This window comes from Prinia subflava, chromosome 10 (assembly GCF_021018805.1).
Source record: "Prinia subflava isolate CZ2003 ecotype Zambia chromosome 10, Cam_Psub_1.2, whole genome shotgun sequence".
Lineage (NCBI taxonomy): Eukaryota > Metazoa > Chordata > Aves > Passeriformes > Cisticolidae > Prinia > Prinia subflava.
Window position 1 is genome coordinate 8,367,201 of NC_086256.1, and position 21,520 is coordinate 8,388,720.

The 21,520-nt window shown below is 51.6% G+C and overlaps 2 protein-coding genes across 2 annotated transcripts; one reads left to right on the plus strand and one right to left on the minus strand.

Annotated features, from left to right (window-relative positions):
- Positions 1 to 949: 949 nt before the first annotated feature.
- PDZK1IP1 (PDZK1 interacting protein 1) lies at positions 950 to 8,013 on the plus strand. Its single transcript, XM_063407131.1, has 4 exons — positions 950 to 1,189; positions 4,859 to 4,967; positions 6,832 to 6,930; positions 7,436 to 8,013. The coding sequence occupies exons 1-4, from the start codon at positions 1,126 to 1,128 to the stop codon at positions 7,506 to 7,508; spliced, it is 345 nt and encodes a 114-aa protein (XP_063263201.1). The 5' UTR covers positions 950 to 1,125; the 3' UTR covers positions 7,509 to 8,013.
- A 4,860-nt stretch (positions 8,014 to 12,873) lies between these two features.
- Positions 12,874 to 20,058, minus strand: LOC134555307 (cytochrome P450 4B1-like). The gene is made up of 12 exons (XM_063406804.1): positions 19,750 to 20,058; positions 18,751 to 18,892; positions 18,077 to 18,121; positions 17,865 to 17,992; positions 17,313 to 17,437; positions 17,066 to 17,217; positions 16,756 to 16,862; positions 16,396 to 16,586; positions 15,968 to 16,101; positions 15,497 to 15,561; positions 14,734 to 14,816; positions 12,874 to 14,042 (listed from the first exon to the last, which is right to left on the minus strand). Exons 1-12 carry the CDS (start codon positions 19,933 to 19,935, stop codon positions 13,874 to 13,876), a joined length of 1,527 nt encoding a protein of 508 aa, XP_063262874.1. The 5' UTR covers positions 19,936 to 20,058; the 3' UTR covers positions 12,874 to 13,873.
- Between the last annotated feature and the right edge of the window lie 1,462 nt (positions 20,059 to 21,520).

The window sequence follows — 21,520 nt, forward strand, 5'->3', positions numbered from 1 at the left end:
TATTATTGTAAATACAGTGTAAAGAGTTGAGATGAAGGAGGGCAGTCCTCCCTTGGTGGGTGTGCATTCCTGAGGGGGCTGCACATTCCTGAACACGGGTCCCATGGGGATAAAGTGTTATTTGCTTCTCAGAGCACCCAGGCAGAGTCCCTGGAAGGGAAATCACCAGACCCAGAGGCTGGGGGCTCAGATACTGCTGAGGGGTTACAAAGATGCTGTGAGACATCACAAGAAGAGTGACAGTGAAACCCCAGGCTCACAGTTTCATAATTTCCTTCAGGGACAGCTTCCCAGCTGAAGTTTCCCAGCTATGAAGACAAATATCTTTTATTCTTCGTGTGGGTTTTGTTTGCCAGTCATCCAAACCTGATATGGGCTGGAAAACTGCTTAATTCGGGACCTGCAAAGTTCTCTGTCCTGCAGCATCAGTGCAGCTTTTGTGAAGGGTGAGCCTTGCAGCCTGCTGCACCTCTTTGGCTGTTTCTACCTCTTCTGGTATTGACGAAATTTTGGAGACAAATTTTGGAAATTTTGGACCCTGACAGCTCAATAAAATGAAGGCTGGGTTTGCTCTGTTTAATAGTGCCACCATTAAACAAGGTGTGGAAGGTAAGAGGCAGTATCCAGCATGGAGTCTGGCCTATTAATTGGATGTTTCAAAGTCACAAACGTGTTTTGCTGGGCTATTAGTGACATTTGTGAAAAGAAAAAGCGAGGGAGTGAGTGAGGGTCCAGCAGGGTGGGAAGGAATGTCAGAGCTGGGACATTGCTGGATTGCCCCTGTGAAGAGGGGACCTGGGGGACACGGGGGACACGGGAGACACCACGCTCCCCTGGAGAAGAGTTTTACCCATCTGGGTCTCGTTTCTTCCTCCTGGGCCAATGCAAATATTTTGTGCCTGAGTTCCCCTCCACGCCCTACCCAAGGGGACAGTCAGGTTCAAGTCACCGTGCCCCAAATTCCCCTCCGGCTTCCTCGGGAGAAGGCGGAGAGGCGCCTCCTTCCTCGGCAGGGTTCGAGAGGCAGTGGGAGCCCGCGGGGTTTGATCATTGACCAGGCGCTCGCTCCTGCCGGAGGGCGCCGTGCCCGAGCAGCGCCCGGCTCTCCTGCCCCGCAGCCCCGCCATGCCCGCCCGCCGCCTGCTGCTGCTGCTGCTGCTGCAGCTCCCGGCTGCCTTCTGCCAGCAAGGTAAGGCTCCAACAGGAGGGGAGAGCCCGGGCAGCCCGGGGAAACGGGAACGGGATGGGGCACCGAGCCCCGGGCAGCGGGGAGCCGCTGGTGCGGGACGAGGGGCAGGTGTGGGAGAGTTTCTTGGGATGGGAAAAGACATCCCTGCTCCTGGCCGAGCTTCTGCTCGGGGTTCGCAGCAGGATGGCTCGGTGTCCGGTGGGCTGGGAGGGTTTGCCGGGGCCGGGACATGGAGACTTTCTACCTGTTTTGCTGAACTGCCACCTGAGGTTTGTCTGAGCTGCTTGCACAGAGATAAACTGCTGTGATTTACCTCTGGCGGGACTGTGCACCGAGATGAGTAATCTGTTTTCTTAAGGCTTTTTTTTTTTTTTCTTTCTTTCTTTCTTCTTGCTCTTATCCTTGAGCAAGTGTTGTTCTGGGTTGCTCCCTGAGCTCTCAGATCCTCTTGTTAATCTGTAATTTTGATCATTGCTGAGGAGAGGGAGCAAATATTTTCCTCAGCAAATTGACCTCCTCTTCTCTTCTGAAAGACTTAACAGAGAAACTTCCTATGCTAGGGTGTTGTTTTTAGAAAATTCACTGAAGGGTTTCTCTAGTGCTAGAAATAATGAGGAGCAATTAAAACTCCTCTGGTGCTGCCAAAGTCCCGGAAAATTCCCTCCCCCTTTCTCCTCCCGATGCCCCAGCCCTGACCGCTCTTCCTGTGTTTGTTTACCAACTTGCTGAGGATTTAACAGTCTGGGGTGTCCATTGTCAGCAGGGTTAAAAGTTTTGCTGTTGCTCAGAAAGAAAAAAAAAAACAAACAACCAGAAATCCTTTAATGAGGATTCAGAGCCTGGCACAACTTCCTTAGAGAGTGGAAAAGACAGGCCAGCCAAAGCTTTCCAAATACTCAGGGAAAAGGTGTTAAAAAGCAGGCCTGTGTCTTCAAATTAGCTATTGAGTATGGAAATGGAATTGCAACAAGTGCACAGGCTTATTTTGGCACCGGCACTTCCCTTGTTCTGGTTTGCAGCTGCAGATGTGTGGAGACACATCTGCCAGGGCTGCAGGTTCCACATTGCCTGGTTTGGCTTCAGAGACCTTGTTTGTGAGGGAAAACCCCATCCTTATCATGGGGCAACACCGAGAGGAGGTGGCAGAGCCTGAGGGCCAGGCTGACCCAGGCGGGGCACCCTGGTGAAGCATCATTCCAGGAACACAGCCCTGTTTCCACAGGGGAGACTCATCCTCTCAGCCACCACTCCTGGCAGGGCAGCAAGGTGTGCCCCATGGGCTGGCACCTAAACAGCCACTCCCTGAAGAGATCCTGTCAATTCTGCTCTCCATTGCTCTTTTCTTATGCCCGTGCATGTTTCCCCGTGGGTATTTCAGCCCAATGCAGAGGCATCTGCCGTTCCCTTCCCATCCTTATCTCCCCTTGCAGCCAGGCCCTTCATGGTCTCTCAAAGCCAGAACCCCTTGATTTTGGTTTGGTGTTTTCCCTTTTGGCTTTGGATGCTCTGGAATCTGGTGGAAACAGCCACAGGAGTGAGATTTCACCTGCAAAAACATCCAGGTCCTCCTGAGCACGGTTGCTCCAAGGAGATTTGCTACCACTTTTCTTCCCCCTCCTTTGCTGGAGGATCACGAGACACAAATTTGGCAGTTTGAGCCTTTGCTGACTTCATTCCCTGGTTGAACTCCCTTAACCCCAGCAGAAACCTCACCAAGGGCTGGACCTGACCACCCCCCAGGCTTAGGCAGGAAACCCTGGGTCTGGCAGGAAAAATAAACTACAACTAACAGATAAATGTGGCCAACAGCCAAGGGCAGAGTGAGGGAGGATGCAAAGAGAGCCAAAATTCATCCAGGAGGGAATAGGTATGTTTGGGGCTGCACTCACAGGGATGGTGGGCAGCGGGGCAGGAGGGGACCAACCCCTTCCCTTCCCCACTGTCACCACCCCTAGCTGCCACCACCAGCAGCACCCTGCTGATGCAATGGTATTTTAGTCAAAACACGCTGATACAAGGGGGAATTTCCATCTGAATTCCTCCTGCTTGAGTTTCTGCCCTGGGACCTTGCAGAAACACGACAAATGTGGGGAGAGGGGGCTGAGAGGTGCTGCTCAGGGCTGTTCTCACAGCCCCTTGCCTGGGAGTGCCACTGCTTTTGAGACTGGCACTGCTGCTGGGCCAGCTGACCAGGCTAATTTCACTTCCAAGAGGAAAAAAAGAGCTCTGTTTTGGGGGTTGAGGTTTTGCTGTTGTTTTATTTATTATTTTTTAAATAAAAATCTCTTGCAGTAAAAACTCCAGGAGCTGGGGGTCTTACCAAAGGACAATCCCCCTCCCCAAAATCAAAGGGAGGAGAGGAGAGCTGTTGGCAGCAGAGCCAGTGTGAAGCTGGCTGTGGGTCAGGATCTGGCACCTGTGGAGCACACAGCCTACTCTTCCTACTGCTAATAAAGATTGTTTTCTGTTTATAGCAGAGGTTTGTCTCCTGTGAGACAGAGGGAGTGCTCAGAGTAAAGTTCCTGAGGAAGGCTGAGGTGTCACTGCTCGTCCTGGGGCAGCTCAGGTGTCCCTGGCTGGGGCTGGCAGGTGTCACCCTCCCCCTGCCCGGGCAGAGGGACCACGCTGTGTGCAAGGGTCGGTGTTCTGATCAGCAGGTGAGGTGAGGAAAAGCTGGGTCTGAGTAAATAGCAATTAAATCTCAAAGGGATGTGGCTGTATGGACAAGGTGTCCTTTAGTGCTGATGTGGCAGCATTTAGGATGGGTTTGACTGTCTGAATACTCTGTTGTCCAAAATCCAGTGGGAGACAAGGAGCAGCCACCCCAGCAAGGGCTGGGACAAGGTTTCCTCTTCTTGCATCCTACCCACATCCAGGAATGTGTCTCACAGCCTTCCCACCTGTGGCTGGATTCCTGCTTAGGTCTAGATAGAGAAAAACAAACTTGTCAGTCCATTCCATCCCTGGGAGGAATGGGGCTATCCCAGTCAGCTCCCAGTGCCTCTACCCTCCACCCCAATACTGCTCAGGCCCTCCAGCAGCCCCGCCTGTCCTTTGTGTTGAGGTTATTCCTCTGGTTGCATCAGCCTTCCATTTCTGTCATAAATTGTTTGCTGCTCTGGAAACTTGTTGAATGGTGCATTTTACCAAGATCCACAATGACAGCTTTTTGCTGTGAGAATGACACCCAAATTTTACACTCACCCCATTACTGAGCCCTTATTTTACCAGTGAGTATTTGGAAAATATCCTGGGAATGATGTCTGTGGCATCTGGGGATGGAAAATAAGCAATTTGCTGAAACCCCTCTGCCTTCCTTCCTTTGGCAAACATTCTCCCTTCCTCCATGTCTCCCAGGCATTTTTGCCCCATCACAGAGTCCCCAGTGCCCCAAGGTGCATATTTATGTATTTGTATGTGTATGTCACTGTATATGGGCCCCCAAAGCTGCAAGGCACCACACTCCACATGCAAACACCAGTGAAAATGCTGATAATTGTACTTTATTTCATTGCTATCACCCGGGTAAGCCTGCCTGAATTGACAACGTGTCCTGCTCAGATTTGCAGATCAAGCTCTCATGTGGACCTTGCTGAAGCTGGATGGGAGAAGCTTGGCAAATAAAGCTGAGGATGAATTGCTAACAGGTGTCCTGTTCTCTCCCTGCAGCCCGGGGCAGCCTGCAGCCGTGGTCACAGGGGGTCATCGCAGTGGTTGTGTTTCTAGTCCTGGTGGCCATCGCCTTCGTGGTCAACAGGTTCTGGTGTAAGGACAAAGTGTAAGTGTGGGGGCTGCTCTGGGTTGGGCTTAGCTGCCTTGGCACGTGTCACTTCCAGCAGCCTCTGTGCATGTCCCAGGGCTGGGAACACTGCGCTGGCTGTGCTGGGAGATGGGCTGGGAGAGCAAGGACTCCATGTCCTCATTTCCCTGTCCTTTTGTCCCTGTCCTGGTGTCTGATCCCTGTTACTGATTGCCAGGTGTGAGCTTGCACCACACGAATGCTGCCATGAGGAAGCACTGTGCTGGGAATGGCAAAGCCACAGCATGTGCCCAGGGGCTGGCCCAGCCTGGTTTTCTGTGGCTTTTGGGGGTGCAGTTCCCATGTGCCTTATATCCATGGGATAATAAGTCTGCACCAGCTTTTTTTTTTTTTTTTTTTTTTTTTTTTTTTTTTTTTTTTTTGCAAAGCAGACCGGGCCAAGTTGTGAGAACACACTGAGAGGAGCTGGGAGAAAAAGGAAGTAGCCAAGCAGTGGCAGTACTCTCCACCTGGAGCACGTGTCACAGGGAAATGTGGTGTCTCTATTAGTCTGAAAAAGTCTCTGTGGGATGGGTTACCTCTTGCCTGATGCTGGCCAAGCAGAGTCACAGGCTGCTGCTCCTGTTCAGCTGAGCAAGGCCAGCTGGCTAAGTTGCAGCAACCTGATCTTGAACCTGAGCCCAAAGGCAACAGGGGATGAATACCAGAAGCACCCTACATCTATTTCCCAGTTCCTCTCCACTGGTGGGGTTGCTTCAGGCTGGATTCTTTTGTACCTGCACATTCCTGAAGCCTCTCCAGGCTGAGGAGGTGGGGAGCTGGAATATACCCTGATGCTCAGCAGGTCAGCTTTAGCCCCAGAGGCATTTTAAGCAGGTCCATTTGGGATGTATTCTAGGCTGGTGCATAATACAATGTGTGTATATATATTTATATGGTGTGATTTGCCACCATAATCTTTGTTTCCCAAAAAGGAACCTTTGTCCTCAAACTGAAGGAACCTCCAGCCATGGAGTGGCAGGCAGGGACGGTGATTCCCACTGCTGCCCATGCCTGACTGCCTTTTCCCAGCCTGGAGGCAGAGGATGCTGAGGAGGGTTTGAGGAGGGATGGTGCCTTGTTTTAATTAATCTGGCCTTTCTTCAGAAGAGCAGGAGCGAGGCTCGGCAGCCTGGAGCCCTGCCAGCTCTGTGCTATCACTGTGACAGCAGCTATCAGCCTGAGCCACTGCCTGTTTATGCCAGGCTGTTCCTTGGAGAAGCCTCTGAAATTGCCCTTGGGCAAGAGCTGGAGGAGGCAGGAGTGTGCATGCAGGGTGGACCTGCACCCATCCTCTGCAGCTAAATTCCCTGGCGCTGCTCAGGCTCCAGAGCTGAGCTTTTGGAGTCTGGCTGAGGTTGAACACCCCATCCCTGCTCAAGGATCCAGACTCGCTTTTGAGAGAGAGCAGCTCGGCTTTGCTCACATGGACGTGCACAAGGACAGCCCTCCTGCCCCAGGGCTGAGCAGGGCCTTGACTGCTCTCCCGGTGTCCATGGGATCCACAGGGGACTATTTTGCAACAGATTACATAGAAGGAGACTGGAAAAACCAGTTAGCAGGAGAAAACAATCCCACGTATTGACAATGAGTCCTGCCAGCACCATGCTGGGCGTCACAGCTGCAGAGAGAGGGGTTGGCACTTGGCACAGCCTCTGCAAACCTGCAGTGAGGGTGTTTCTCCTTGCCCTTGTCCTGCTGGGAAGGAGGCTGGGCAGGGTGTCCAAGGACAGAATCACATCCAGTCCCTTATTGTCTCTGTAGTGCCATCACCAGTAAGAAGCTGCTCCCCAGCACGGCTCCTTTGTTGCTCTGTCCCAGCTCCTCTCTTCTCTCCCTCCAGGGAAAATGCCGAGAACGTGGTGAGTGTGGAGGACAAGCCAGATGCTGTCATATCCAATGGCCACGAAGGGAGATATGTATCAGCTGCAGCTGACTTCAGGTGAACGGCCTGCTCAGACTTCTTCCCCGTGGCTCCCAGGCTCTGTTCTGTTCCCCTGGGGACATGCAGAGCTGTGGTCTCACCCCCTCAGGATCTTACACATCCCATTCACCTATTTTTTGGGCTTTTAATCTTTCCAGGGGCTAAGCACAAGGCAGTGAGGGAGTATCCCCTATCTCTGCAGCTGAGTCCCACAATCCATCCACTACCTCACAACCTGCCATGCCACATTTTTCCTATGCTACATCACAGCTTTCCAACAGAGGAAACCACCAAAAGTGACCACAGGTCACCACGTAGATGCTGACAGTGAAAATAGCCCTCACTAAAAATTAGAGCAATCCCCAACACACCTTGGCTCTGATCTCTTCAGGGTGACCCCTCCTGTGGTCCCCATCTCATCCCTCACTCAGTGCACAGTGAGGTGAGGACACCGGTGGTGGCTTTGGGGATGTTGGTGTTGCTGGGACTGAGCTCAGCTCTGCTCTTGTCCCTCTTGCTGCAGGTCCAAAGAGAACCAGCACGCCTACGAGAACCCCGTGGAGCCCGAGGAAAAGGTGATCACCACGGCCATGTAGCAGCACCCACCTGCCCTCCTCCTCCTCTCCGTTCGCTTCCCGCTATCGTGATGGGCATTTCCACAGAGACCCTCTGCACTGGCACCCCCAGAGTGACGGGGCCCCGGCCTCTCCACAGCACCACCACCTCCTGATCTTTTCCTTTCCCACCCGTGGGACATGCTCTTGTCCCTCTGGGGTTGGTGTCCACATGGCACAGGTCCCGAGGAGAGGTCTGGGGGTGCCACCTCTCCTGCCTGGTGGTCACCCCACCTGGTTGGCGAGGCTGTTGTCCCAAGTCCCAGGAGGGCCTTGACCTGTTCAAGACACAGAGGGGATCCCACTGGTGCCTGGGGCATCCTCACGCTCCCAGCTGCCCTCCAGGGAGCTGCTGATGGAAAACCTGCTCTTTTCTCCCCAGTTCACCCTCCTTTTTATCACCTCCACCATGCATTTTAATGTCAGAACAAACCTCCCCCTCTGTACATATATTCCCGGTGAGCAATAAAGAGAATTGTTGCCTATGACAGCAAAGAGGGTCATTCTGCTAATCAGCCAAAGGACCTTCTGGCATCTCACAGCTTTCCCAGCCTTCAGGCAGTTGGGAGAATGAAGGACATCAGGGAATGCTCAGCACTTGGACTGCCCCAGAGCCTCAAAGGGAGGTGAGAGCATCATTCCTCTCCATCTGCCAGGTGGGGATACTGAGCCACAGAAACAATCCAGCACTTCAGTGCTGCTTAATGGGTGGAAGGCAGCATTCCCTGAATCCCACTGCCCACGATGCGCAGCCCTACAGCCAGCTGGAGCCTTGTGCAGGGCTGGAGGCTGGGAATAGCAGTCATTTAGCAGTGCTGCCAGGAAGAGCCCTGGGGCTGCTCTGGGCAGTGTCCTGGGGCAGCTGGCCATAGTGCAACCTGCTCCTGCCAGGCTGGTCATTAACCAGGGTCTGTGTTCTGCTGGGGGGGGGGACAGTGCCAGGGCCACCATGGGAACAATGGGCATTTCTAAGCTGTGGCATTTGTAGATTGAAACGAGAAACCTGTGTGCTTTAGCCCATTCCTGGAACATGAGTTACTCCAGCAGCATGAAGGAGGAATTTCCTCTTCCTGCCCAGTGAGGAAAGGATTGAGGGACTCTGCAACCAAGGGCAGCCCAGCTGGAGCAGCACTGGGGTAGGAGATTTATAGGAGGGGCATTTTTGGCCGCCCCTGGTTTTGGGGGGAGCAAAATGTTTCTAGGGCTCTGCTGTGCACTTCCCACAGCTGAAACTGCTGATGTCCCTAGCAAGTGGAGACACAAAAATTCAGCCAAGTGTCTTCCAGTAACAGACCCACCTTGAAAGGCATTTCCCCTAGAGCCTGAGGTAGGAGAGTATTTCAAAAACACCCTCAAAGACCTGGCATTGAGAAATCACAGCTCCCATTGAGAAATGGCATGGGAGTAGAAGAAAACAGGCAGAAGTGTTAGAAGAGTCAAGCCCTCAGATGTGGAGGCAGGATGCTGCATCCCCAGCATCACATCAGAGCTGTTTCCATCTACCACCCTCCCTTGGGTATCTGGAGGCTGAGCCAGCCCCAGGCTGGATCACCCCACTCATTCCCCTGATGGATGCTGCTCTCCTGACTTGCCTCTCACACGTGCCAAACATCAGGTGGGTTTGGAAAAAACCGAGCTCCTCAAGGTTCAGTGGTACTGCTGCACTCAGCAGGGTTTGAGGATTAGTCATTACCTGTGCCATGTCAGCACTCGGGCTGGGGGTGTGACAAGAGGAAGGGAGCCCATTAATTTTTTACCTCTCAGTTGCAAAAGAAGTTAAGGATGTCATCCTCATAATGAGTAACAGCAGGAGTTTATTCCCTGCCCTGTGTACACAGTGAATGTGTGACAGGTGCCCGAGCTGCTCACCCCGCAGTGCCTGGGTGGGGTTTGGAGTGGACGTGTGCTGAGGGCTCAGTGCCTCTCAGTGTCCCTTTCCCCACAGATCCCTGCTGTGGCTGTAAATCTGAGAAGGACAAGGCTTTACTGCTGGGCTTATCACAACCAGTGCCCCATTGGAGTTCACTTCTCACCTTATGCAGGAGCCAGTGCTGTGTCCTGGCAGGATCTCACCTCTGCACTGTCCAGGGTGCTGTCCTGCCTCAGTTTCCCTTGTCTGGGAAGCTCAAGCCGAGGCTGACTGAAGCTGCCCTCCCACGAGCTGTGCAGTCGCTTGCGGATGCTTCTCGGTGTGATCCTAAAAAGAACAAAAGGGAGCGAGCATAAATGAAATTTATTGTTGGAAAATCTTAATTAGATTTTAAGCCCCAAAGGGAGAAAAGTGAGGTATTATCTGACACAGCTAATGAGTGTTAAGGGTCCATTGTTATATTTCTTGTTTACCTTTCTGTACTGGCTGATACAGCCCAGATCCTCGCCTGTACTGCCATAATTAGGATATCTCATCTCTTGCTGATAGGGTCGGGATGCTCTTTAAAGCACAATGCTGTCTCATCCCTCCCTGGCAGGATGAGCGTGATTGGGAAGACAACTTCTGGCATGTCAGTGCTCTTCCACAGCTCCCCCATGAGCTGGGGAATGTCCTCCAGAGGCAGGGCTGAGAGCCCCAGGTGAGGGGCACCTCCCACAGCCTCAGCCACCTCTCTGAAGGGCCCTAAGCCAGCTTGCCTGAGGGCTGAATCCTCCCCAACACCTCTCTTCAGGCAGCACAGGGGATGAAGGGGCCCTCCACAAACCTCCCCATGCCCACCTGTGAGGGGTAAGGACACCAGGAGTGCTCCCTCCTACCTCCATCCTCTAAAGCCTTTGTCTCTGAAGCCTTGGGCTCCAGGAAGATGTCCAGGGTTGTGTTCTGCTGCAGACAGGATAGGCTCCTTTGGGGCAGGAGATATTCAGGGTGGGGGTTTTTGCATCTCTTTGTTACAAGGTGGATCACAAGTTTTTTTGGGGACCTAGGAGGGTGCAATCCATCTCTTGGAAGCCCAGATAATGAGATACCTTGTTGAAAGCCACTTTTACTCTGATGCTTCCCCAGTCTCTCCTGAGGCTCTTTAGCTGTGAAGGTTTGAGGTGTTTCTGTTCCAGCTGTAACTGGAGCATTTTGGGCAGGTAGACACCTACGATATAAATTATCCCAGGGTAGTTTAATCACAGACTGGCTGTATTCAGGTAAACTGCTGTAAACCAGCTCTATTCCTGCACCTGGGCAATGCAGCCTGGGGTTTGGATCCTGGCACTGGGCACCTTGACACCCCAGAAGTGTGATTGGGATCTCCAGGGGAAAAAAGGGAGCCTGTCCCAGCCTTGTGGTCCTTTGGGTGGGGAAGAAGCCCAGCCACCCAGGTGGAACCCAGGAGCAGGGCACGGAGGGATGGCTGTGTGTGGGCAAGGGGGCTGCAAAGTTTTTGGTCTCGATTCAAGCCACTGAAAGCCAGAAGTAAAATGCCATCCATTGTTGGTTTATACACCCGTAGTAGCCAAACAAACATCCCCGGAGCCTGTCCTTATCACTTTATTACACCTGCTAGAGTGAATAGATTAAAGAGGATGGGGGAGGGGGGAGAAAGCTGAAGAATCCAGCAGAAAACCCGGGTTTTGGGATTGTTAATTATTCTCTGGGGTCTCTAATCTTTAACTGGCAAACAGCATCACTAACTGTCTTAAAGCCCCTCCTGGAACATCCTGATAATAAGCCATCTGCATGAAGGCACCCCGTTATCTGCCCTCCTCCAGCCGCCTGTGACATGGCTGGAGTGGGAGATAATGAATGTGTGGTGTGTAATAACGACACGTCATTCATGATTATCGGCCTGATACCCAACCTTTTAGCTCCATTGTTTGTGCTTCAAAAAGAGAAAAAAAAAAATAAAGAAAGAAAAAAGAGAAAATAAAAAGGAGAAGGGAAAGAAGAAAAAAGGGAATTTTTGGTGCTACGGATTGTCCCGGGGTCCCCGAGGTGTCTCCCTGCCAAAGGGGCTGGCTCTCGTAGCATCTCCCGGAGGGTTTGCGGGTGCTCGGGAAGGACTCGCCCGTGGATTGGCGGCTGTGTAGCCATGGTGATGGAGGAGCGAGCTGAGACAGCGCAGAAATGTCACTGCCTGCCAGGGACATACTCGGGCCAAAGGAGGGGGCGATTAGATCTGTGTCACTGCTGCCGCCAGCTCCTCGCACAGCTCCTCTGCTGCCCTCCTGCCCGGCTGGTGGTGGCTTGGCAGAGGAGGTTATCTCGTACAAGCTGCTGTCCAGAAACTGCCACCGTTTGAAGGTGGGGTGATGTTTGTGCTGCTCGGTTTGACCCGGCTAAGCTGAAAACTGGGAGAATTTTCTCCTGGTTGCTGCTGCATTAGGGCCTCATAGTGCATTGATGCTGAGAGATCTTCCCTCAAAAGCTTTGGCCCTTCAAAATGCAAACCTGGTTTAAGCGTGATTCTTAACAGAAGAGATTTTAAATGGTTTGGCTCTGCTTACCTCAATTACTGTCATAGCTGCATGGTATAACAATCCATTTTTTGCACCAAAAATGGCAGCAGATTCTCCTCTTTCCCAAGCAGATTACCAAGAGCAGTTTCACTGGAGAAAGTCTCTGCTGGAAGGGGTTGGGGTTTGGCCATTCATAATAATCCAGCAATCAGAAGGACTCTTGGAAACCAAATGGGCAGCTCTGGTCATGGCAGTGAACAGGGTGATGGCCCCAAAACACAGGGCACTGTACAGGCCATGGGGTGGGCAGCAGCTGGGGGTCCTACCCACCCCCATTCCCAAAGAGAAGATGCTGTAGTGACACCCTTAAGTCCCACAGGGTTTCTTTTGAAGCCCACTACCAAGGAGACTGGGCTGGGTCATTGTGGCCAAGTACATCTGAAGCTCATTTCTTGGACCACCTGCTGGAGAGCAGATGAGCAGAGCTTCAAGGTGGTTTGCCTTTTCTCAAATGGGTGGCTGAAATGCCTGACGAGTGGGATTTCTCAGTGACAAAAAGGTGTTTTTAAATCACTGCCCTCTGAAGGCCTCGCTGTGCTGGAGCTGGGGAGGAGGACAGCAGGAGTCTGATTTTTCAGACATGAGCACCAGCAGTGCCAGGGTGGTGGCACTGGCATCTGCACAGCCTGCATCAGTCTCCTTCTGCAGGTGAGAAGGGGAGGATTGGGAGAAGAGGGAACTTGGTCTCCAGCTGCCTTGCAAAGTAAACACAAGCTGCACCTTGCTGGTTAATCTCAGCATCCCTGTCCCTTTTGGTACCCAGATAGCCAAAACAAAGGGATCCAGCTTGAGGAGAATTTTGTTTCTCAAACTGAGGATGCAGCAGGCAGCACAGAAGGGGAGCAGGAGTTCAGTCAGATGGGGAGATGCTCGGGTTTAACTCTCCTGATCTGGCCATCAGCAGACAGCTGCCCAGACAGACAGATATGGTTTAAATATGTTGGTGCCTGCAGGGATTCTGGTGATGCCAGTGCTGTGGGTGAAAGCTGCACAGGCCTTTGTGCCTGAATTTACCCTGATGGGTGTGGGATGTGTGGAAACAGGCTCAACAGGGTGCATGGCAACAGTGCTTGTGGTTTGAGAAAACACTGACAGTGCTGCACCCTTGGGTGCAGCCTTGCCTCTGGCCTGCTGGGACTCCTCTTGTGCCCTTCTGGTCCCCCAAATGCAAAGGGAGCATAAGACATGCTTGGAGATCATCGCCACAAGGCTTTATTCTCACTTCAGAGGGAGAACAATGCTGTTTCCAGTGTGCCACGTGCTTCCTCAGGTTAGCTAGTGGCATTTTCTGTGCTGGCTCCTGAGCCCTCTCAGCTGAAGGAAGTTCAAAGCTGGGGCAGAAAGGAACCACAGGCATTCATCTCCATAATGGTGGGCACAGTGCCAGCCCCAGAACAGGAATGGTTGGGAGGGCGGTGTGTGGGGATGCAGTGAGGAGCCCTCCTGGCCCTGCACACCCAGGCTGGAGGCAGGGCAGGGACTGTGCCTCAGGCTTCCCTGCAAACCATGCTGGGGGGGTTCACTGCCATGCCCAAACGGGGAACTGGCAATGGGACATATCCACAGGCAGGTGACAGGAGTCCTGTCAGGGAGCCTATGAGGGTAGGTTGGAGATGAGGAGATGGGCAGGACATGGAGGATGCCTGGGGGGTGAAGGATGAGCCACAGCCACACTGTGGAACACCCCCTTAGCAGTGCTGCTCCCCCTGCAAGGAGGAGAACTGGACCTGCTGGCTTTGGTGTTTGTGGCCTCAGCGAGCCCCTCTGGAAAACCTTGGGACAGGGGTTAATATGGGAAAGGTCCAATGTGGCCACTCTGAGTCTGTTTGGTGATGCCTTCTTAAACCTCTGGGTGGAGGGTGTCCCTTGGGAGAGCTCTTGCCCCCCTGCCATGGTACTCTGTGAGATCAGAAAATCTTCTTCAAATTCAGGTGTATCCCATTTGTGGACCTGAGGACGATCTGTGGTATCATTATGGGAAGCCTGGATGGGTCTGGGTAGAGCTGGAAGCGCAGCAGGGTCAAGGCCAGAGCCACCTTCATCTCATTCATGGCAAACTGCTGCCCGATGCAGTTCCTGGGGACAGGGTGACAAATGCTCCAGTGGCTGCCTTTGTCCCCAGCTACCCCCTGAGCTGGACTCACCCCATCTGTGAGCTGGGGGACCTCCAGCTGCTGTGAGGGTGACACCACAGCTTATCTAGTAAGCCCCTGATGCACCCAGCTCTGTGGTGGGTTACTGCTGTTTATTTATTAAACATTGAAAAAAGATAATGAGATTGAGAGAATAGGGGCTTACTTCACTGGGAAGTGCAGCCAGCGTCCATCTAAAAGCCCAGACACCTCCAAAAGGTTATTTCTGGCTCTATGGGGTGATCCTCTTGCAAGCTACTAGACCTCAGAACCCTACATCTGTCTATTGATACAGCATGGGGACCATGGAGACTTGGCCCCTTTGGCTGTGAGGTGCACTGGGATTCACCCCTAAACAAGGGAGTGGTGTTCCCAATGCAGGCAACAGGAAATGTGAACATCTCCACAAAGCCACCAGAAAAATGTGTGAAATCCTGCAGTGACCACAGAGCTGACGGAGCATGGAAATCCTGTTACAGGGGATCCTGTCACAGGAGATCCTGTCAGGGAAAGCCTGCTTGGGTTGGCCCAGCCAGCTTGGCTTGTGGAGACAGGGAGGATTAGCCTTAGCAGCTCTGAGCTAGGTCTTATGCAAGACAGCCTGATAGGAGGGAGAGGGATGAAGGATCTCCCACCTGGATCCAGCAGAAAAAGGCAGGAAAGCATGGGAGTGCCTCTGTGATGAGTTCTCTGGAGAAAACCTCAGGGGATCATAAACCTGTGGGAGCATAAACATTTGGTCAGTGTTTGGTCTGATCTGAGCAGCAAAAGGTTCTTCTCTGGTCCCCAGGTTAGGGCTGGATGTGACTCTGCTCTTCTTGGGGGAGCTGCAGACGACAGTCTTCTCTCAACAAAGCCACTGAGTGGATCTTCCCCTTGGAGATACCCAAGTCACCCACCCAAGATGCCTGCAGGTGTTTTCTCATCCATGGCAGCAAGGATCAAGCCTTGATCCCTCCATTCCAGAGATGCCTGATCCTTGCTCTCCAGACAGCCACTGGAGAGAGGCAGCTATGCACCCTTCTTCAAACTTCCCAGTTATTTTTTGAAGCCTCTAAAATATCATCTTCAAATCAAACACTCTCTTGTGGGGCTTGGCACTTCTCATACCATTCTAGGTGTGTGCAGGGGAGCTGAAAGCAGTCAGAGCATCTCTGTGTCACCATGCACAAAGGGAGGCTGTTGAACTCCCTTTCCCAGCCCTTTGTCATGTTCAAAGCCTTTGGGGTATTTGGTAATTCGACTGAATTTTGCATTTAGATGTGGACTGTTGGAATGACAAGGGGCAAAAAAAACTATAGGAGGGAAGCACAGGCTGCCTTCTTCAAGGGGAGTGGATGTGTGGGTTCAGGTGGGTTCAGAGACCATCTTCCCTTTCTTGTTATCAAGGTGAAATACCTCAGGGTCCTCCCAGACATCCCGGTTCCTGTGAATAGCAAATATGTTCAGTCCAACCTGGCAGCCTGTAAAAGAAAAGTGAGAAAAAGCTCATGACAGCTCAGAGTGAAAATATAGGAGAGGTGTTTTTGGGTTACTTTCCCCCCCTGGGCTCTGCAGGAGCTGTTGCAGGAGGTCTGGCGGAGATCTCCTGAAAACCTCATACACCAAAAATCAAGACCTCTGAGCTGGGTCTCTTTTTTTTTCTATCAGTGTATCACTTTCCCAAAAGCCCCCTCTGAGCCCTGGAGCATGTCCTTGGACTCTGTCTGGCCACCCTTTCCAGGCTCACTGTGGCAGCAAGCTGTGGTAGCTCTGTACAGTTGCAGGAGAGACAAGGGAGTCTGGAAGACCCTCCAGCCCCTCCACACAGAGCCAGGAAGCCACACTTGTCACAGACAGCAGCATGAAGCATGAACAAACCCAACAGACCTGCTGGCAAGCTGCGTCCATCAGGAAATGTGACGGGTTTGGAGAGCTGTCGGGACACACTGGGAACTGGTGGGAAGAGGCGTAGGCTCTCTTTGATGCACATCGTGGTGTAGGTCATCTTCCCAAGGTCTTCCCTGAAAGCAAACTTGCTGAGGATGCATTCAACCCCTTTCTCTATGCCATAGAGAGAGATGTTATTGATCTGTCCCAGTACTGACCCCTGAGGAAACCATTTGTCACAGATCTGGACAATTGACCACAGCCCACTGGACGCCACCTTCCAAACAATTCCTCAGCCACTGAACATCCCCCGACCAAATCCTTATCTCTCCAATTTAGGGAGAAGAATGTTGGCAGGCACTACGTCAAAGGCCTTCAAGGGTAAATTAAAAGAGTTCAAGATAAAGGAATAAGAAGTGCTAACTCACCACTCAATGGTGTCCCGGTCCCCCAGGATGGCCTGGATCTCCTCCCTGCACCGCTGCTGGTGCTCGGGGTGCAGTGACATGCAGTAGAAGAGCCAGGAGATGCCACTGGCTGTGGTGTCGTGACCCTCAAACATGAAGGTGTCCACCTCAGCACGCAGGTCCTCATCGGACAGGCCAACTCCATTTGCATCCTAAGAAAGAGGAGAGCATGCCATTCCTAAGCACACAGGTATTTTATTTTTATACCCACAGGACTTGGATGATTTGGTGTCTCTTGTGTTTCCCTTCATGTGCTGATGCACCCTCAGTGCCACACAGTTCTGTTTGTTGGCATTTGGTAGGATCATTTCAAACACTCACCTTGCTACAAAGAAGAATGTCCAGAAAATCCAGGTGCCTCTTCTTCTGGATCTTTTCAAGTTCCTTCTCATTGGAGAGCATCATCTTTCTTTCTTGTATTACCTTATCTGCAGAGGACAGAGATCAGTTTGGTGAATCCTGCCTCTCCAGAGTACCCTCATGTGCTTGACCACTCAGTCATCAGCTTGGACTCTGTTTAATGTGTACCCCTCTGGCCAGTCCACGCTGTAACCACACTCTGAGCGCTCCAGGGGCAAGGAGGAGAGAGGTTCAGCTGGGAGACAGGACTGGGGAGAAAAGGGAGGAATACCTGTGTGGGTATGGGCCAGCTGGCAGGCATCCTGAAACTCACGGCCTTTGCGAGTGAAATGGTAGAAGACATCCTTGAAGGAAAAAGTCTGGATTCTATTGCTCAGGAGGTAGCTCAGGTCAAAAACAGCTCTAATGTAATAGTGGGAGTTGCTGTAAGGAGGCAGAGGTCAAAAGCTGGTGTTAGCAAAATGAGTGATGAAACAGCAGCACTTGCTGTCCCAGGATTTGGAAATTCAGGCACTGACCTCTGAGTCTGACAGTTGGAATTAAAACTGAAGGCACATTTCATGATGCTGTCTAGTGTCATCAAGCTGACATCTTGAAAGAGCTCCACTGACTTCCTCTCTGTGATCCTCTTGTCCCATTTATCCTAGAGAGGGAGAGCCAGGGGTAAGGAGAGACAGACCACCATCTGTGGTCGGGTCATATTTTCCTGTCCCTCTACCCAGATTCACACTGCTAATTGCTTTCTTTTCAGGAAGCAGAGGCCCTAGTTCATGATTTATTCCGTGAACCTAATCTAACTCTTCTGAGCATCTCTTTTCCCAGGTATGAAAGGATAATCATCAAGGTATGAAAGGATATTCTTGCAGTGGTTGATTTTATTGGCAAACAAAGAGCAAGAATAAGTGGAATGGCCAAAGGAAGGTGAGGGGAGCAATTTCAGAACTTCAAAACTACTCCAAAAATTCAGTGAAAGTAGAAACTCTCTGTGTGCCATCTCTTTCCCTCACTCATTTTTTATTTTCACTGTTTTACAGTTGAAAGGTAAAAGTGGCAGGAGTGGGGATTCTTACCAGCATCACTTTGACTGAGTCTGACATCAGGGTCACGTAAGATTTCAGCACATCATAATGAAAGGCTGGGGTGAGCATCTTCCTGTGCTGGAACCATTTGCTTCCTTCCAGGACCAGCAGCCCCTTCCCTGAAGCACAAACAGCAAAGGCACAATCAGTTCCTGCAGGCTCTGATCACAGCTCTGACTGCCTCATTATTGCTCCTGACTCACCAATCCAGGGAAGTAGGAATTTGTAGGGTACACTAGCCTTGGGATCTGTAAAATGGAACAGATAGCAGAAATATATCACTAACGAATTCAACACAACAAAAGAGAAAAATCAGGCTAAACTCGCATTAGATTTCGCCCTCTAAATCACATGATAGAATTAATCTCATTTCGTTATTTAAAATACTGTACCACCAGAGGTAGAGTTTAAAAGTGATCATCTACAAAAAGAAAAAGCCATGGCAAATTTCAAAACTGAGAACAATGGATGGGAGTTACTGGGGATGGACATGTATGTACCACTCATGCTCCACAGAGGGAGCAGAGGAGAAGATTAAAGATGCCTTCTGAGAGTAACTGCCATGACCATTGCTCACACTTTTTACTGGGTTTACTGGGAAGCACAAATATTGTGGTGGTACAAGCCATAGAAGACAATAAGACAGATGACCCTCACAGTGGGAACTGACAGGAAACTGGAAGGAACAGGCACCTGGTCTCTGTTTTGCACAGGAATGCAAACTGCTCCATGAAACTTGGGACAGCCTGGGAGTTTGTGAAGAGGAGCAGAAGAAGAATTGCCAATAGCTATGAAGGAAGCTGGCAGAGGGGATAACTCCAGTATTTTCTTGGTAGGGAAATGTCAAGTCTTCTCAAAACCGGAGGTAGAGACTCACCCGTTCGGCCAAGTATGCTTTTGGCATATTCAGGATGGTGGATGATTAGAATAGGCAGGACTGGTCCAAACCATCTGGGAAAGGCATAGGGATATTCTTCTCCCCATGACACTAGCTGGTGTAACAGTTTTTCAGAATATATCTGCAATGAGAGTTAATCAGGGATTAGTAAAGGCAGAAAAAGAAGGACATGCCAGGTAGAGCAGAGGTTAAACTTGCAGTCTCATGGGAAAAACATGCAAGACATTCTCTCTTGGGAAATGAAGGAAGAGTGGGAGGACTTGGCACACAGGGGCTTTTGTGTTGCAGGTGGAGGAGAGGATCAGCATTGCAAAGGGACTGTGCACAAGAGGTAAAGCTGCCTGAGCCACCAAATCCCTGCAGCTCCATGAAGAGTCCCTTGCTGAGCTGGTGGCAGCTCAGACCCTTCAGGATGGCCTGGGCTTGGAGCAGCTCCATGTTGCACCTGGGAGCTGCAGCTGGCACGGGCAATGCCAGGATGCCTGGTGGATGGGCCAGGAGGACCAAGGCTGTCACACCTCTGCTCTCCAATTTCAGCAGTGCAAGGTGAGCAGTGAAAGCAAAACCTCTTCACTATGGAATGATGAAAATGGCTGCACTAAAACACACTGCTTTTGTGGCCATGTCTTCTTCAGTGGTATAGGGTAAGACACTCCTATTGGTAGGGGGTTTCATGGAGCAGAGAGACATTTTATTTAAATAGCTTCTATTTAAATAGCTTATGGAAGTCCCATAACTCTTTGTTTAAGGACATGCCTGGAAAGAGCCTGACTTTTTTTGCCAAATAATGCACACCACACATCCAGCACCCTTTCCTCCTGCCCTGCAGAAGCCTTGGCACTCTCTAGCAGAGGTCCTCTCCTGTAGGAAGAGACAGGAGCAGGGCACACGCACATCCCATCCAGTCCTTCTCATCCTGACTGACACCTTGCACAGCTGGGACAAACCCACCCTGGCTGAGCCCAGCCCACTCCTTACCAGGTGATTGTGGCCATAGAGCCAGTGTTTGGGGGGGCCAGGGAATGCCTCCAGAGCTTTGATGAGTTTCCTCCTCTCCCGGTAGAACTGGAGCACCTTCAGCAGCACAAAGATTATACCAAGCAGCACAGAGAGCTGCAGGACGACAGCAGAAGGTCTGGCTATGCTGTGCAGCAGAGATGCCATGCTGCTCTGGGACACTGCCTTCTCCTGCTTGTTTCTTGCCTGCTCCTCTTAGCCTCAGCCAGGTGGGGAGCTCAGTGCAGGTAAAAATCCTCTCCCTCCTCTGCGGGGGCTGAGCCTGGTGAAGTGGGGCTGACAGCAATTTATAGCTGCTGGAATATCATGGCAAACACTGAGTCAGCTCAGCCAGCAGCCAGCCTTACCCTTTGACCTGCTTTCTGCAGGCTGTCTCTGCAACCTGGGGAACAAACAGCCTCCGATTATTTCCTGCATTCTCTGAAGTCCCAGCAGCGCTGTCACACACATCCACTTTCCTCCATGCCCAGGTGGATGAAGCCAGAGGAGGGAGGAGGTGAGACACAGGCAGGCTGGGGCTCTAGCTGAGCTCCGTGCTGTCCTCAGGGAGTTCAGGAACAGAAGCCATTCATCTGCCCACAAGAGGTGAGGGACGCACAGGCCAGCTTTTCTCAGTGAGGGCTGCATGGGTTCAGGCACCTCCAGTGTGGGTGACTGGGTGCTCTGGGTGACTGCAGCATCACCCAGCTCTGCTGGGCTGCAATCGAGGGAAGGGACACAACTCCAGCAGCACACAAGGGACGTGGCCCTGCTCCCCAAGGGCTCCTTCCACAGACAAGCCAGGAGGCAAAACTGTTGCCCAGAGGAATTACCATGGTCAGTAGATGAGACAAGGAGAGGAAAAGCTGCAGAGCAGTGAAGGGAGTAGCAGGGACCTCTCCTCCGCAGCACATGATGGGGAGGTGTGATGGCAAGGCCATGTTCGCTCTACAGCTCTGGTGAGCCCTCCTTCCTCTGTCCACATGGCATCTCACCTTCTCCAAAAAGGCTCTGCATCTCTGCACTGACCTCTCTAATGCAGTGCTTGGTTGGGGCCCAGGTGAGGCCCTCCTTGCAATCCCTGTGCAGATCCTGCTGCTTACTGGGTTCACATCCCATAAGCCCAGAAACCTGGAATGGCAACGTGGAGTTGGTGGAGAACTGAGGCTGGAAGTCTGACAGGTGTGGGTGACTTCCATGCATATTGTGAAAAGCAGGATCCCCAGATGGGCTGAAACCATGTCCCATTTGTGTCTTGGGCTGTTATGAGGATCAAATGGGTTATCAGATGTGGAGACTGACAGTCTGATAGGCTGCACTGTAAGGGCTGCTGAACTTTGTGAGTGCTTCTCTTCAATGTTAGACATCTCCGAGACAGAGGACTTCTGATGTTTGGGCCCTTCCCTTTAGTTTTTAGCCTAAAATATGCCACAACCCACATTTTCTTCTTGTAGAGTCCTTTTGTTGAAAAAAGCCCACTGTTTATCTGATGTTCATTGTCATTGCCATGGAGAACATCCCTGGAAGGCACGACACTGAGCAGCGTTACCTTTTCACACACTTGGCCATCTTCATGAAAATTAGTGTACCTTTTTATATTGAGCCAGCTGGATCTGTGTCAAAGTTCAGGGGACAGTTAAAGATTGATCTTTAGGAGGCAGAAGCCTGTAATCAGGTTAGGCATTTCTTAGGGAGGGTTTTGGCTGTAGCCAGAGCATAAGGGACCCAGTTTGATGTGACAAACTCCCACATG